The 17,738-nt window shown below is 27.9% G+C and overlaps 1 protein-coding gene and 1 long non-coding RNA gene across 2 annotated transcripts; one reads left to right on the top strand and one right to left on the bottom strand.

The window, feature by feature from the left end:
- Nucleotides 1-1,723: 1,723 nt before the first annotated feature.
- Nucleotides 1,724-6,666, bottom strand: LOC126665710 (uncharacterized). The gene is made up of 2 exons (XR_007637688.1): nt 6,580-6,666; nt 1,724-2,258 (listed from the first exon to the last, which is right to left on the bottom strand). It is a non-coding gene; the product is annotated as an uncharacterized LOC126665710 (long non-coding RNA).
- Nucleotides 6,591-10,759, top strand: LOC126665709 (probable terpene synthase 6). Its single transcript, XM_050358585.2, has 7 exons — nt 6,591-6,710; nt 7,477-7,750; nt 8,119-8,491; nt 8,703-8,921; nt 8,999-9,134; nt 9,668-9,916; nt 10,322-10,759. Exons 1-7 carry the CDS (start codon nt 6,606-6,608, stop codon nt 10,610-10,612), a joined length of 1,647 nt encoding a protein of 548 aa, XP_050214542.1. The 5' UTR covers nt 6,591-6,605; the 3' UTR covers nt 10,613-10,759.
- The last annotated feature ends 6,979 nt before the right edge of the window (nt 10,760-17,738 follow it).

Raw genomic sequence — 17,738 nt, 5'->3', positions numbered from 1 at the left:
TATGTCATTTTCATCCCTGAAAATGTAAAAAATGCTTTTAAGGCTATTAAGTTATAATTTTCATGCATTGTCTTCCAAAACATACAGTTCAACAATTTGATCTATAAACTTTTAAATCTTTGGAATTAGTTCAATTTTGCAGACTTATATAAGCAGTTCCTTTGATTTTTAATGGGCCATTCCCGATAATTACGATTCAATCCCTTAAATCTGTTGTTATGTGTCAATCTAGTCCTTTAAATTTATTCAAATTGATTAATAGCTCGTCATTCGAACGTATCTCTTTGAAAATTATGATTCAATGCTTCAGTTCATATTGTTTTTTTCAATGTTCAAAAAATAGGTGTCTATAATGACCTAAAATTATGGGTAGATAAATACATATTGCTTCATTGTATATTTTTTTTTGGTAAGCCCATCCGGTTTCCAAGGCTTCGCCTTGACTAATCCGGATCCGACCCGCGTCGCGCACCTGGCATGGTGGGTGAGTCTGCCAGTGGGAATTTTCTGCATTCACAAGGACTCGAACCCGAGACCTTGCTTAAGCGATACCAAGCCGCTTACCACTTGAACCAACCCCCATTGGTTGCTTCATTGTATATTTTTAAAAGACTTAAATGCATCAAAAATCAACAACTTTCGCGTATTTTTGGTATATAAAACGAACTTTTAATTTTAGCATATAAATACATGAACTATCTAATTTTTGCATATAAGACCACGTTTGCATTTTTCTAAAAAAAACGGTGCCGTTTTATGTCAAAAACGGTGCATTTTTATGTCAAAGACGGTGCCCGTGTTATTATTACAAAAATTTGATAGTTCATGTATTTATATGCCAAAATTAAAAGTTCGTGTTAAATACAAAAAACACACGAAAGTTAGTGATTTTTGGAGCATTTAAGCGTGTTTAAAATACCAAAGTATCTCCACCCTTATATAAATATTTGCTTATTGAGATTGAAAATACAATTAAAAAATCAAATTCAATATTAACTATCTGTTGGATAATAAAGTGATTATTGATGATAAATTCAATAAAAATAATCATAGGATTAATTATATATACAATCACGACTTTTACATGTAGTTTCATTTTAATCACGATTTTTAAAAGTTGACATTTATATACACGACTTTTCATTTTTTTTCAATTCGATCATCAAAATAAAATTCGGTATATTTTTTATGACTAAAAATTCATAATCCTACATACTCTAACCGAAAGATATAAGATTTTGTATCGATTATCGATTTATAATTTGGAAATTAATGGTTTAGTGAAAATTTAGTCAACAAAAATACATTGAAATGATGAATATGAAAAAAATTGAAAGGCCGTGCCTTTAAATGCCACTTTTTAAAAGTCGTGATTAAAATGAAAATAAAGGTCGTGATTTTTTTTATGACCCATAATCATAATGTTTTTTTGAATTACTAAAGAATAAAATTGATATTTTAATTAATATTATTCACATTAAAATAATAAATGTTACCTACATTATAAATCGCTTTTTTCTCAAAAGTAATAATATCATTGAAATAAGCAATCTAAGTACAATATGTTTTTTTTGTCAAATTTGAGCAATGAAAAATCGAATATAGAATAAGCCACCTTAATAAGTAATCGAGCAGCTTGACTTTCCAATTTTACAGTAAATATTATTCTAAATCCGTTAATTAAGAACACAAAATTTGTAATCTTAAGCTGATAAATTAAAAATAAAATTATCTTCAACTTTTTTATTTCCACAACTTCATTTGCTTAATATTCAACCAATATGTTGGACAATTCTTAAAATCTCTTTCTTCAAAATAAATATAGATCTGTCCATAGAAAAATATAACAAACTCCTACCAAAAATAAAAGGCCTAATGGTAAAAATAACCAAACTTTTACAACTTGTTGCAATTATATCCAAATCTTTTAATTTTTGCAATAATATTCAAATTGCATTTTTTTGTTGCAATAATATCCAAATTGCATTTTTTGTAGTAATAATAGTCAAATTGATGGCTAAACTTTTTGTTTTCAATTAAGATATTACGCTATTATTATGTTTTGATGTATAAAAGTATAATAAAGTCCCAAAAAATGGCAAAAAACTCAAAAAAAATTACATAAAAAGTGCAATTTGGATATTATTGCAACAAAATAATGCAATTTGGATATTATTGTAAAAATTAAAAGGTTGGGATATAATTGCAATAAGTAGTAAAGGTTTGGTTTTTTTTGCTATTAAGCCAAAATAAAACTCCTGCAAAAGAGAAGACAAACAAAAACACTCAAAACGGTGTTTGAGCAATGAAAATTGAAATATAGAATAAGCCATCTTAATAAGTAATTGAGCAACTTGATTCATTGATCTTATAACAAATATTGCTTTAACATTCGGCAATTATGAATATAGAACTTCTATTTGTATTAGGATTTTATTGGTGAAGTATTTGGATAAAGAATTATTTTTTATCATTGGCAATTAGGATGAATGATCCAATTAGGAGTACAAAGAGAATTTATCTTACATATATCCTATACCTTTTTTTGTTTGACAAATATATTACCCTATACCTTATTTATTCTTTAGAATTGAACCGAAAATTTAATGCAATCAAAGATTTGTGTGAATAAGGAGAAAATGGAGTGTGCCTGATGTGATGAGTATAAGTTAATCTTAACCCTCATGAATTACTCTTTATACAGAGTTGAACACTTAATAGATCTTTTTTCTTTCTAAAGATATATTTACTAGATATGTTTTTTATAGGTGATTCTCCATCAATATTGTAATCCTTTTATAAGTAGTTGATGGCTCTTTTACTCATGGATGTAACCGTAATTGCAAATTTTGTAAATCTCTTGTATTATTTATTTATTTTACTATGTTATAGTTTATTGGATCAAATTTAAACTTAAATACCTACCTAATGGTTTCGATTTCTACGCATATACCAATTCGGTCACAATCAGTCATAATAATTGATACCAAAGTTTCAACAATTAGTATTAATGCTACAACCTAAACTAAAACTGACAAACAAAAAATAGAGTTGTTTTCTTAATATTCGATTTTTTAAAATTTTTTCTTTCATATTTCAAAAATAATTTGTTTTGATAAATAAAATTTCTTCTTTTAAAGTATATGTAAATCTAGTCATAGATTTTGCCAATGAAAAAACCAATGACAGTCGAAACAAATTCAATTTAAGAAGAGCAGTTAGCAATTTTTGAGAGTAAAAGAAGGTGACTATTGAAATAAAACCTTTTATAGTTAGTTCGAGGGACTATAATTAGAGCTGTACAAAAAAAAAATTCAAATTGTAACATTGATACCGATTGTTGAATCTTTGGTACCAATTGTCGTGACCGGTTCTTGACCGGATTGGTATGCGCAGCGGAATCGAAACCATTGGTAGGTATTTAATAATGAATTTGATCAACAAATAACAATATAGCAAAATAATAAATAACACAAGAGATTTACGTGGTTCTGCATTAAAGCGTACATCCACGGGCGAAAGATTCGAGCCATCCACTAATCATCAAAAGGAGTACAAAATTGGTGGAGAATCACCAAATAAAGAACATCTCTAACAAATATGCCCTTAGAAGAAAAACCCACAAAGTGTTTCTCTCTCTACAAGAAGTACCCAAAAAGGTAAGAATTAACTTATATTCCTCACATCACACACCCCCCCCCCTTTTCCCCTTATTCACATCAACGTCTGCATTGTGTGTTCGGTTTTTGGTCTCTTCTAAAAGGTGAATAAGGTAGTGTATATATAGTGAATAAATAGTCTATATGGCATTAGGAATATTAATCCTAATTGGATTTATACTTCCTAGTTAGCCAATGATAACAAAGTTATCCTTCTCCCAAACACTTCATTAATAGAGTCTTAATACAAATAGGAATTAGAATTCTAGGCATATTCCAACAATCTCCACCTTGACTTGAATTCTCCAATAAACTGTGATTACTGTTGTGCTCCACCTTCTCCATTTAAGTCCAAACTGAACTTATTCCAAAAGAGGTTCTTTGAGGAGGACCATACAAGCTTTAAGAACGTCTTGAACTTGCTGAAACCAAAATGACTTGAAGATTTACTATCTTCGGGTGTATCAATCAAAATTTCACGAAGCTTCGAATTTTGTTGGTCTTAAAACTGATACCAGAAACAAACGTCATTAGTAGCCTATAATGATTAAATCAAAAAACAAATGTTGAGGTCGTAGCATATCCCTTAATCTTCATAAGTCGACCAACCCAATGAGCATACATCACAAGTGCAGCATCCAATCTCACTTCATCGCCAAATAACCCATAAAACTCATAGTTTTATATATTGAGATACCAGACATGTGCATATAGAAACCATGTTGAACATTCATTATTGCTCTAACCGTCTCATTATGCATCTTGCCCTTGACTGAACCAGTATCCCAAAATTCTGCATGTATTGACCGTTACCCATAACTACACTCCACTATCAACTCAGTTGTAGACGGAAAACCAATTGAAATTGGCACATATGTGATATGAACAACCTGAATCTGCATAAATTTTGGATAAAAAATATTCTGCCTATCTCCAAACAAATTGGCTTATGAGCGATTCAATAGTGACGCCGTTTCAAATTACAAACATTGTAATCCATCTTGTGTCTAAGATTGCTACTTAATCAAAACAAAATCTCTTTTGCAATATCATGATTTTATCAAAATCTGATTATGCCCAAACGAACTCTTCATTCAACAAACTCTTAAAAGCAATTTTTGAATTCAAATCACTAATAGAATTTCATGAGAGTATAAAGAGATTACCCCAATCATTCATCTTACAAAGGCTCTATAAAATCCTCAAATAGTTGTGTGTTTAGAAAAGTCATACCTTTTTCTTTGTAGTTTAAAGTAGCATATTAATCTCCATCACAAAAATCTCCTTAAGAATTTTAAGAATTTTAATACCCAAGTCTGTCTTCAATTGACGACTTTCGGCACTTCCAAATTTGGTGGCTTCTCTATCTCCAAAAAATATTCTCTGTGTCAAGTAATTGCGCCTTGTGAAATCGTTCAAATAATACTTTGCCATCATAATCATAATCCAAAATTGAATCTGAAAACCAAATTGGCTCTGATACCAATTGTTGTAACATTGATACCGATTGTTGAATCTTTGGTACCAATTGTCGTGACCGGTTCTTGACCGGATTGGTATGCGCAGCGGAATCGAAACCATTGGTAGGTATTTAATAATGAATTTGATCAACAAATAACAATATAGCAAAATAATAAATAACACAAGAGATTTACGTGGTTCTGCATTAAAGCGTACATCCACGGACGAAAGATTCGAGCCATCCACTAATCATCAAAAGGAGTACAAAATTGGTGGAGAATCACCAAATAGAGAACATCTCTAACAAATATGCCCTTAGAAGAAAAACCCACAAAGTGTTTCCCTCTCTACAAGAAGTACCCAAAAAGGTAAGAATTAACTTATATTCCTCACATCACACACCCCCCCTTTTCCCCTTATTCACATCAACGTCTACATTGTGTGTTCGGTTTTTGGTCTCTTCTAAAAGGTGAATAAGGTAGTGTATATATAGTGAATAAATAGTCTATATGGCATTAGGAATATTAATCCTAATTGGATTTATACTTCCTAGTTAGCCAATGATAACAAAGTTATCCTTCTCCCAAACACTTCATTAATAGAGTCCTAATACAAATAGGAATTAGAATTCTAGGCATATTCCAACACAAGTCAAATTAATCCAACCAAATCAAACTAAATATTACAATCTACAAGATTGTTGGTTTGAAAAAAAAAAAAATTATTGGTCTGATTTGCAGTTTTAAAAATTATAAACCAACATAAACCAAAGCAAACCAATATACATACATACATACATACATATTTTTATTAAAATTGTAAATATTATTAATTTAAAAATAAAATTTATATCACTATTAATATATTTAAATATCTTCTGATAAAATAACTATTTGTATATTTATTATCGACCAATATATGTTACACTTCCATAATATTAAGATATTATATTAATAAATTTAAAATTTTATAATATAACAATTTTATAAAATATTTGTTTTTTATTTGTTAGTCATTATTATAATTTGTTACATAAATATAATATTTATTTTTAAGATGAATAAATAATTTTAAATTATTAATTTTTTTTATCTTAAATAATAAATAAATGACTGTTTGATGATGGTTTGAAATGGTTTCAAAGAAAAAATTATCAAATCAAATCTAACCAAGTTTGCTAATTTATAATATGTCAGATTTGATTTTGGTTTAAAAATTTGTCATATCAGAATAATTTGTTTGGATAAATCGTTCAAACCAAACCACATGCACCCAAATTATGATATATACTTCATATAAACTAATAGCAAGCTGTGACCAATTATGTTACTTTATTTTTCTTTTTGTCATTAATTTATTGTAATCATTCCCCAAACAAACCTTTATTGAGTCTGTAGTGGGAATGACCTACTCCTATGTATGTTTATCCAGCATTCGACCTCACTATAAATAAACTCACCATCTTTTGCTAATGATCATTCAGAAATGGCCACTCAAAATAAGCAGCCAGATGTCTTTCGTCCATTGGCAGACTTCCCCCCTACAGTTTGGGGTGACAGTTTTGCTGCGTTATCCTCTACAGTAGATTCAGTAAGTAGTTATATTCTAAGCATGTTTTGTTTATATTTTTTTATGTTAAAACAGTTAAAACAAGGTTAAAAATATATCCGAAGTAACTGAATTTTAGCTTAATTTCGAAAGGAGTATTCGAGTTTGATTTTTTTTTTTAAGTTACCGAATTTTAATTTGTTGATCATTGGATGATACTTTCATGAAATTTAATTAAAAAGTCTGATGTAAAACTGAAATACGGACTAGATCTTAATAAATAAAATATTCACGTCACACCCGCATTCTACTTTCTTGGTAATTTTTTTGTGAGATTTTATAAAAATATCAAGTGTTAATCAGCAAATGAAAAATTCGGTAAAAAAATTTGAAGGTTCAATAATCCTAAAAACAAGAATCAATCTCAAATACTTTTAAAAATTAGGCTAAAATTTAGTAGCTTCTAATATTTTTTATCCTTAAAGCATTTGAAATTTAACCAAAATTTTGAAAAAAAATTTATAATAAGGCAATAGATCAATTTCAAATACTTTTTTAAAAAAGCAAAATGAACTTATCTACTCAACATATTCTGTCATTTATTTGATGTTTGTCAAATATACCCAAGAGCTGAGTATATGTGGATATATTTGACAAAAATCAAATAAATGACGAACCAAATTGGCAAATTTCAAAAGTCATAATATATTTAACAAAAAAAAGTTAGGACAAAATTTAACAACTCTATACTCCAAATAGCTCTTACTACCGATCAGATTCTAATTCGTAGCTTCAAATGTTTGTACAGGATTTTGAATCATACACTGAAGAGGTGGAAACTCTCAAAAAGGTAGTGAAGGAAATGTTAAGAGCATCTAGAAGGGAGTTAATGGAGAATATTGAGTTCATCAATTTGTTATGCCGTCTCGGTGTTTCGTATCAATTTGAAAATGAAATAGATGAACAATTAAATCATACTTTCATCGCTCTTCCTGATCTTCTTGATCAGAAAGATTACGACCTCTACGAACTCGCAATTTTGTTCCGAGTTTTGAGACAACATGGATATAAAATGTCTTGTGGTAAGTCCCACTCACATGCATATATATTCTGTTTAGATTGCTATATTTTGTATAATTAATTGGCCCCTCTAATATTCGATCATGACTCCATCTTGGATAATATAGTTGTGGGTAGATAAATATATTTTGTTATTAATTTTTATTATAAAGTAACTACTCCCTCTGATATTCACTATTTTTAAAAAAAAAAACTATCCAGAATTATGAGCACTTAATTATTACTTTATTAAATAATTGTCATATATATCGTTATTAATTATAGTAAAATATATAAGAAATAAAATGAAAAAATAAAAATTAATACTGTACTAAATAAAAGTAAGTGTGGTACTTTTTTTTTAGAAACTAAATCATTTAACTTGAACCAGATGTGTTTAACAAATTCAAGAACATCCATGGTGAGTTCAAGGAAAGCATGACCAATGATGTGAGAGGGCTGCTGAGCTTGTACGAAGCTACGTTTCTGAGTGTGCATGAAGAAGATATTCTTGATGAAGCCCTTGTTTTTACAAGGCATCACTTGGAGATTTTGGCTGAAAATTGTAGCCCTAATCTTGCAAAACATATAAAAAATGCTCTTTATCGGCCATTCCACCAAGGAATTGAAAGAATAGAACACAGGCTTTTTATTTCCTTTTACCAAGGAGAAGAGTCTAGAAACCAAACTCTCCTCAAGTTTGCCAAGCTTGATTTTAATCGATTGCAAATACTCTACAAGAAGGAGCTTGCTATGGTCACAGGGTATGTTCATATTTTAGCTTCTTGAATACCACATGAATTTTATTTATTTTACCTGTTTTTAATTATTTCTTGTTTAATTTTTATTCTATATTGAATAATAAAAATAAAAAATCTTAAGATTGAATTTCAATAAATATTATTATTGTAACTTTACTTCTCTATCAGTTGTATATATAGAGAGATTTATTATTATTATCTATTTATAATTTAGATGGTGGGAAGGCATAAATCTTCCTGAAAAGCTTCCTTATGCTAGAGATAGACTTGTGGAGAATTATATTTGGGCAATTTCAGCTCATTACGAGCCTCAATTTTCGTCTTCTCGCTTGATGGTAACGATGTATGCCAATCTAATCACCGTGTTGGACGATACATATGATGCATACGGTACCCTCGACGAACTCGAGCGTTTTACAACTGCATTTCAGAGGTTTGATCGATTTTGAAATTTATGTAATCTCTTATACAAAAAAGTATATATTTTCTTACTTTATTTCAAATTTACAGGGTAGACATGAGTGCTGCGCATGAGCTACCAGAGTACCTGCAAGTTCTTTACAAGTCACTGTTGGATCTTTTTGATGAAACAGAAAACAATACCAAGGAAGGAATGTCTTACAAACTTACTTTTCTAAAAGAGGCAGTAAGTTTATATTTTAGGATAAATTACACTATCGGTGTCTGAACTTTTTAAAATTTATTATTGAGTGTTTAAACTTTTTTTTAAAAAAATTAATGTTTCAACTTTTATAAAGTGAATCAAATTAGCTTTTTTTAACCATTTTTTGATCACTGGAGCATAGTAACAAGGCTAAAAATGATTTTTTAAATTTGTTGATATGGTTTGACATTTTAATTCCACTTATATAAGTGTATCATTGCACATTTAATAGTTATTTTTCACCAATTTAACATATAAGTTTAAATAAAAACTAGTGACCGAAAAACAGTTAAAAGAACTCTTTGATCGATATATTTAAAAAAAAATTGAAACACTAATTGAAACACTAAATTAAAAGATTTGAAAATGTTCAATCACTACTGATATAATTTGTTTATATTAATTTAAAACTAACATTCACGGAAATGTTTAATATATTATTAATCTACATATTAAACTATATTGTTTTTTGAACTATGTTCATATATATATATATATATCCTTTTACTTTTTAGTTCAAAGAACTCGCCAGAGCCTACTTGGTAGAGGCAAAATGGTTTTATGGCGGTGATGTGCCGACGCTGAAGGAGTACGTGAGCAATGGAATAATCACTAGTTGTTACAATCCCATAACAGCAGCATCTTTGTTTGGAATGGGGGATTTAGTGGGATTAAGAGAATATGAATGGGTTCAGAAACGCCCAAAAATTCTTGAAGCCGCCATGTTAATCTGTCGTCTAATGGATGACATACAATCACATGAGGTAAATATCTCAAAATATTTATTTATGGCTTAATCCATTAAAAAGACCAATATTATGTTTATCTAATCTCTTATAAAAGTTTGTTATTCAATCGGTTTAACGTTTAAAATAGTTGGACATTTAAATTTTGTCTCACGCGTGTTTCACGCGGCCAGTGTTATGCACTCTCTTTTTTCATCCGCAAAAAATACTTAGAAATTCAAAATAAATTAAGTACACGGACTAAATAAAAATAAAAATTTGAAAATGACACAACAAACAAAATTTTGAAAATACAGAGACCTAAAGATGAGTTTAATCTTCATTTATTAATATTTTACTATCTCGATCGGACTTTAAATAACAGTTATAACTAGTAATGAGCGGGATTAAGATCGATAATGAATAAGCGTGTCATACATGTAGTTTGAGCAAAGAAGGGGGGACTGTCCTTCAAGCGTGGAGTGTTACATGAATGAAAAGAATGCATCAGAAGCAGAAGCTGTTGAAGTGATCCAGCAAATGGTGGTCGATGCATGGAAAGACATCAACCAGCAACGTATGAAACCGAACGTTGTCTCGCCCATAATTCTCAAATTTTATCTCAACCTTTCACGGGTGATGGATTTTCTTTATAAGTATCATGACGGATTCACATTCCCAGCATATGTTAAAGATGATGTCAAGTCACTGTTTCTCCAAGAATTTCCTATGTGAGGATCACATGTCTGCTGCTTTATTTTGTGTTTCTTTAGTGTGTTAAGCTTTGGAACTCACTCTCTATACAATGTCAGAGTTTAATAAGTTGTTTGTTTCCTTATGTTTGTTGAGAATAAAGATTTAAATCAGCTTGATTTTATATCATTTTAGACTTCTGACTATTTGTCATGTTGGATATGGCTCATTTTAGACTTGTCCCACATTGTTTAGAAAAGGGACTTGTAATTGTTGAGCTATATACATATAGTGTAGAAATCCCACATTGCTTAGGAGTGGAAGGGTGAGGACTTTTTTAGCCTATAAAAGGAAGTCTCCTCTACCCATTGAAACTCATCCCACAACAAGCCTTATTAACTCCTAAGGCTTAGTTGGTTCTCTCTCGAGTTTGTATTTTGTTACAAACAATTAGTGGAGTATTTTGGGCAGTGCCCGAGGATGTAAGCCGGTCATTTCTGGCTGAACCTCGTTAAAAGGTTGGTGTTCTCTTTTTTGTTTATTTATTAGCTAACGCTCAGGCTAGTTGGAGTTATATATTGTGAAGTTATTTATATCGTGTGAAATTCTGTCTAAGGAGTTTGGTACTTAAGTGGTCCGCCTGTGACCCACCATTCTTTCCTGGGAATTTTCCGGTATAATTATTTAGCACAATATGTGATTTGCTAGCGTAATCGATTGAGCTTCCGCAACATGTCATTCAATTTTAACTGCTTTTCGATCATTCATGCGTGGAACAAGTTAATTTAATAAATTTCTAAACTATTGATAAAAAAATGCTAAAATAAATCTATAAACCCATACATTCTTTTTTAAATAGTAATTGGGAAGGAGGAGTGTAAAATTTCTAATTTTAATGTCATATAAAACACATATGTAACCCTAGACTTCTAATTCTAATCATCAATTTTAATTTTTTTCAAGTAAGAACTCTAATAAAAATAGCAAATAATGTAAGGAATAGCTACGAATTCAACTTCAAAACGCCATCTAGTGGCATGAACTCCTTGAAGTTGACATCTAAGTTTTGAACTAGACTAAGCAATACATTCTTTATATTTTGTCTTTTCAAACAGAAGTAATTCTTTTTGTTTCATCCATATCCTATTTGAATCGGAAGTGATTCTATGAATGTGGTCCCTTTTTTATCTGTTGCGATTTCTCAGTCTCTCCATTTTGATCGGAAGGAATGTCTTTTGTAACTTTACAAAATGATGAAATGAGAAGTAGTTATCATTTTAGATAGGGTTATTCGATATTAGATACCAAAGTTCCACCTTTGCAGAGATTTAATTTCATCCTTAATTTAAAATGTTGTCGTACATGTCTAATTTTTTAATTTTTGAAATTGTGTAGCATATTTACGTGACATCGTTTTGTATAAAATACGCTGTTTTTAGACACATTTTGTAGTTTTATTGTTGGTGAAACGACTATAAACTATACAATATTAAAGCGCGGAAAGTTGGAATGTGCGATGCAGCATTTAAAAAAAGTCGCCATAAAAGTTAAATATTAATTTAATATGCAAATTGTCCTTTTCAGAAATGTGTTTATTTATGAAATTTACTTTTATTGTCTTTCATTAAATATATGAACTAATTTACCCAAAGTATTTTATGTAAAGCAGTCGTTACTGGGGTGCTAGTCTAAATATGATGTTGTGGTGCACTGTATGGGGCAATTGATACGACAGTCAATGAACTTTCAAATTTTTCATTTCAGTCATTATATACTAAACTTTCAATTTTATTTTATTTTTTAATTTTTTCTAAATAAAAAATGCTTAAATAATAGTCGAAATTTATCCTTTTTACCTAAAAACTTGCCAAGTCTGCATAAATTGGCCTACCAATTTCTTTCTAAAATAAAATTATAAATTTAATAAATTTTTAAAATAAAACTAACAAAATACGGTTGACACATGTCAACTTCTGACTGCCACCTAAGCATTTTTAACCGGAAAATATCAAAATGGAAAAAAAAAAAAGTGCGACGACTAAAAAGAGAAAAAAAAAACAAAATTTAAAGACTAAAAAAAAATCAATAATCGTCGTAATTATTTACCCTACTATATGATATAATTTCTCCTCGATTTATAAAGAGTTTTACTATATATCGCCCCTATTTACAAGATACCACCCCTCCTAATTATCCCTTTCCCTTTTAACCAAAATATAATAATCTTTTCTCTTTCAATCTCATTGCAATCCCAAAATTGTAATGGTTGATTACGATTTCAATTAAACTAAACTAACTAATTTTAATTAAAAAATAAAAAAATAAATTGGACGTTTTCGGTAAATGTCTCCCCCTAAACTGGAAACGTCTCCCGTGGAATTTTTCGAAAAAAAAAATATTTTTTTGAAAATATAAACGAAAAACATATTGTGCTATCTCGTTTTCTTGTTCGGTTAGATTCCGAAATTTTCATCTAAAATTGCTATTATTGATTCTTCATGTTTGAATGTGACTTGAGAGAATTTGAATATGAGTTTTAAAATTAGAAAAATATAAAATGATATTTAGATAAGAAAGAGAGCGCTACCTACTAATTTAGGGGCGGTGTTCAGTAGTCTATTTTATTAAAAAAAAAAGAGGCAACTAAAAACTGATAAAAAAGATAGAGAAAATAACAAGAAAACAAGAAAAAAGGCTTCACTTTTCACACAATACAATTTTATTAAGTTTGTTTTCTTTGTTACCAAATATGAGTGTTTTATTTCATCAACACCACCTTTTCCTATTATCATACACGTGTTCTATATATAAAACCTGATTTAATTTGTTTTTTTTTTTTAAATTCCCCTTTCCAGCAGGCCTGACGCGCGTCAGGCCTGCTGAGTAAAACAAGTGCACCATGCACCTGTCATTACAATTATTTGGGAAGCAGGTGCATGGTGCTCCTGTTACCCATATAATATATAAATAGGGGGCCTTTTTTCCAAAGGTCCCCATACATTGTTTTTTACATATATAATATAAATTTACATATATATATATTTATTTAAATATTAAATATTTATATTAAATATTCAAAAAAACTCGATCATTAATTTATTTTTATATTTTATAAATATAACGTATTAAAAGAGTTTATTTTATATACAATTTTAAAAAATATAATTTTAAATTCGAGATATTTGAATAGACTATTGTTAAATTATGTTAAAAATTAAAAAATAATCAAACATATAATTTGATGCATTTCGATACATATTTGATATATATTTGATCATTCGAAACTCTTTTTTTGTTTTTATAATTTTTTTAGAATTGTTATATATTTTAAATATATATATCTGGTATATATCTGATACATATTTATTGTTTGGTGCATGTTCATAACATTTAGAGCTGGTAAATTTTAGTTAAAAATTAATTTTTTTTTTAAAATAACCCTTATTTTGCTAGTGAATATGAGAATGGTGATGTTATTTTTTTATTCTTATTATTTAATAACCATTGCAAAAAAATTCGATACATATTCAATAAATCTCCGATACATATACGATACATATTTGCTACATCTCTGATATATAATTTAGATCGTTCAGACATTTTTTTTATTGATTTAATTAAATCAACCGACTACTTCGATCAGTTTGTTATTATATTTTTAAAAAATGGATACATCTCCGATACATATTTAATACATCTCGTAATTATACATGATATATATATTTTTCATATTTGATATATAATTTATACATGATAGATATATTTTTCATGTTTTTTATACATATTTTTTAAAATTTTATTACATATGTATTTTACGCATAATTGATACATTTCTATTACATATTTGATATTTCTTCGATACATGTTTGATACATGTTTGATACATGTTTGATACATATTTGATACATATCCGATATATTTGATACTTCTTAGATACATGTTTGATACATGTTTGATACATATTATATATAATTTGACAGTTCTCTGTCTCTGATATATTTTTGATATATATTCGATCATTTAATCCATTTTTCTTATTTTATATACATCTTTTTTTAAGTTTTATTAGATATAGTTTTATTACATGTTTTGCATATAAACTTTTTATACATATCTGATAAATCTATGATACATAATTTATACATAAAAAATATATTATTTATGTATTGAACACGTGGTCGGTATGTATTAATAATGTATCTGATATATAATTTATAAAATTTTATTTTTAAAAATTATATTATTTATATATTTTTAAAATTTAATAAATTTATTTTTAAATATATTTTAAATATACATGTTTGATACATAATTTATACATGATAGATACAATTTTTAATTATACTTTTAAAGAAACTACTCTGATACATAATTTATACATGATATATATAATTTTTTACTGCATAATTTATAAATAATAGATACATTTTTATTTTTTGAGTTGTATATAATATGTATAAAATATGTATATTTGTTATTTAAAAATATAAATTTATAATATATATATATATATATATATATATATTTAAATGTACATAATAGATACATCAAAAATGCATAATCTATACATGATAGATACATTTTTTAAATATACATCAATAGATATATCTCTGATATATAGTTTATACGTATTTGGTATGTACCAACAATGTATCTATTATTCACAAAATTAATTTTTTAAAATTATATTATTTATGTATTTTTATAATTTTTAAATTTAATATATTTTTAAAATTAAAATTAACATTAGTATTGATATCTAAAATCTAAATATTAAATAAATATATAATAGAAATTCAATATATTATATAAATTTATAGTTAATAAAAAAAATGAACAGGTCTACAATGACCCGTGCATCACGCGCGGGTCATTTTATTTGGTGCACCAACAAAGCTGGTGCACTTGTTAAGGTGGGTCAAATGCTGATGTCAGCATAGCACATGGTGTTGTTGTAATGTTTTCCTTAAATGTGGTGCTAATGAAATGAAAATCAATTTATTTGTAAAGTGTGAAAACAAAAGCCAAATTTATGGTATTTTTGTTACTTTCTCAAAAAGATATTTTAAAAAAAGATTGTATTAGGAATAGTACTTATCTTGAATAAATTGAAAGATGGGCTCGGTCCGGAAGATATAAGCCCGATGCTGAAAGCAAATATTGAAGAATTAAGAGCAAATTACTATGAAATCCCTCATATTTGATATAATTTCTATTTTAGTCTCTCTTGTTTGAAAATTAAATTATATGGCCCCTCACTTTTACTTCTATCAACATTTTAGTTCTTTCATATTTTTAGTGTTAATCAACGAAGTCAAAAAACTTATGGGTAAATTAATTATCAAATATGAGGGACGAAATCGTTAATAAAAATAAAAGTGAAGGGTGAAATTGTTGAGAAAAATAAAAGTGGGGGACCATATAGTTTTGTTAACTTCATTGACTAACATCCAAAATGGACGGAAGGACTAAATCGTTGATAAAAATAAAAATGGGGGGCTATATAGTTCAATTTTCAAACAAGAAGGATTAAACTGTAAATTATGTCAAATGTGAGGAGTGTAATAGTAATTTGTTCAAGAATTAACCACCAATGAGTCAAATATATACCTGGCTACACTTCAACAGTTCAACGGAACTGGGACAAAACCATCCAAGGGTCCAGATTGCGTCCTGATTTTGATTTCAAGCCAGAACTGAAAGATGTTTTATTTTTAGGAAACATTACGATCTTTCTTCCTTTTTCCTCATAACTTTTTACACTTATTATATAGCACATATCTACTTTTTAATAGTTTGATTTTTTTTTCCCTACAGTATTATATTAGTATTTTATCTCAATTCATTTTTAATTTTAAAATCATCTAAAGATTACCTAAAGATCCATATATTAGTATTTTATCTCAATTCATTTTTAATCTATTTTATCTTTTTTCAAGTATAATGTCATCTTAGATCAAAAATCAATCAAATATCAACATCAATACAAATCAACATGTGCACTGTAGCATTATAAAAAATAAAAAATCAACTATCATCAACAAACAAGTCATACTGCAGAAAAAAAAAATACAAGAAAACAACATAACATGATAAAATTACAAATTTTACATAATATAACTCAGAGAAATTTAAAATCATCACAACAGAAAAATAAAAGATGCATAAAATCGTTAATGTAATATTAAAAAACAGTAGACTAAATTTGAATTATTTTTACATAATAACGGTAAAAAAAATCATGGGAAAAAACAGCAAAAAAAGGAAGAAAACGTATAAAAAAAGAAGAACAATAAAAATAACAGACGGCAACGGGCACCTACTCATAAAAAATAAAATAGGTTTTAATATTAATCTTCCTTATCGTACAATTTTGAAAGGCAGATTGATAAAAACATTTGTATGTAATAACATATAAAAGTTCATATAACTCTCTCATTTCTCTATAAAAATAACCCTAACAACTTTTTTCTTTCTTCGTCTATCTTCTATGTATTATTTATCCATTGATATACTTATTTCTTTGTTTATATTTTTTTAATTTTATAAAATATAATAAATAGTCAAATTTTTCATTTCTGTTCTTTATGGATTAAAATTTATCGACAAAATGCTTTATCAAATTCAATTTATCGCAAATCAAAAATTATTACAGTTAACAATTTCATTCAAACTAGTTGTAGTTGCTTCTGCAGCAAGCATTGTCAACAACACAAGCTTCTGCCTTAACAGCTTGTTATCAAAATAATCAATTTTATTGTGCTTTCAACCAATTACAGTCTGATATACAGTGATAGATGGATTGATGATTCAATAAAGATTATTATGATTTGTGCTTCTTCTTATCCAATAGTTTGTTGATACTTGTAATAGGTCTAATGGCTCAGAAAACCACCATCTTTTAGCCCATTTTCAATCCTACCCCGACATTGAAAACTGGTCAATTTTACCCTATTTTGCATTTTTATGTTTCAATTGTACCCTGAAATATTAAACTCACGTCTTTTTTATTTGAAAAAAATTAAAAAACGTTCTCCATGTCTAGCATATATTAATTGTATGTGTTGAAAGTATATTTAGATTTATTTAAATTAATTAAGAATTTAAATTAGTTTTAATTTGATTATGGTTTTTAGTTAGTTTTTCAAAATAAAGACTTTTTTGTACT

The sequence above is a fragment of the Mercurialis annua genome, linkage group LG1-X (assembly GCF_937616625.2).
Source record: "Mercurialis annua linkage group LG1-X, ddMerAnnu1.2, whole genome shotgun sequence".
In the NCBI taxonomy this organism is placed as follows: domain Eukaryota; kingdom Viridiplantae; phylum Streptophyta; class Magnoliopsida; order Malpighiales; family Euphorbiaceae; genus Mercurialis; species Mercurialis annua.
The sequence above is the reverse complement of the archived record's forward strand: the minus strand, read 5'-3'. Positions and strand labels throughout refer to the sequence as shown.

Bases quoted from the DNA above. Each gene is read 5' to 3' on its own strand.
- LOC126665709 (XM_050358585.2), top strand. From the start codon at position 6,606: ATGGCCACTCAAAATAAGCAGCCAGATGTCTTTCGTCCATTGGCAGAC. The intron at 6,711-7,476 runs GTAAGTAGTTAT...ATGTTTGTACAG, and splicing joins TATCCTCTACAGTAGATTCA to GATTTTGAATCATACACTGA. The intron at 7,751-8,118 runs GTAAGTCCCACT...AACTTGAACCAG, and splicing joins TGGATATAAAATGTCTTGTG to ATGTGTTTAACAAATTCAAG.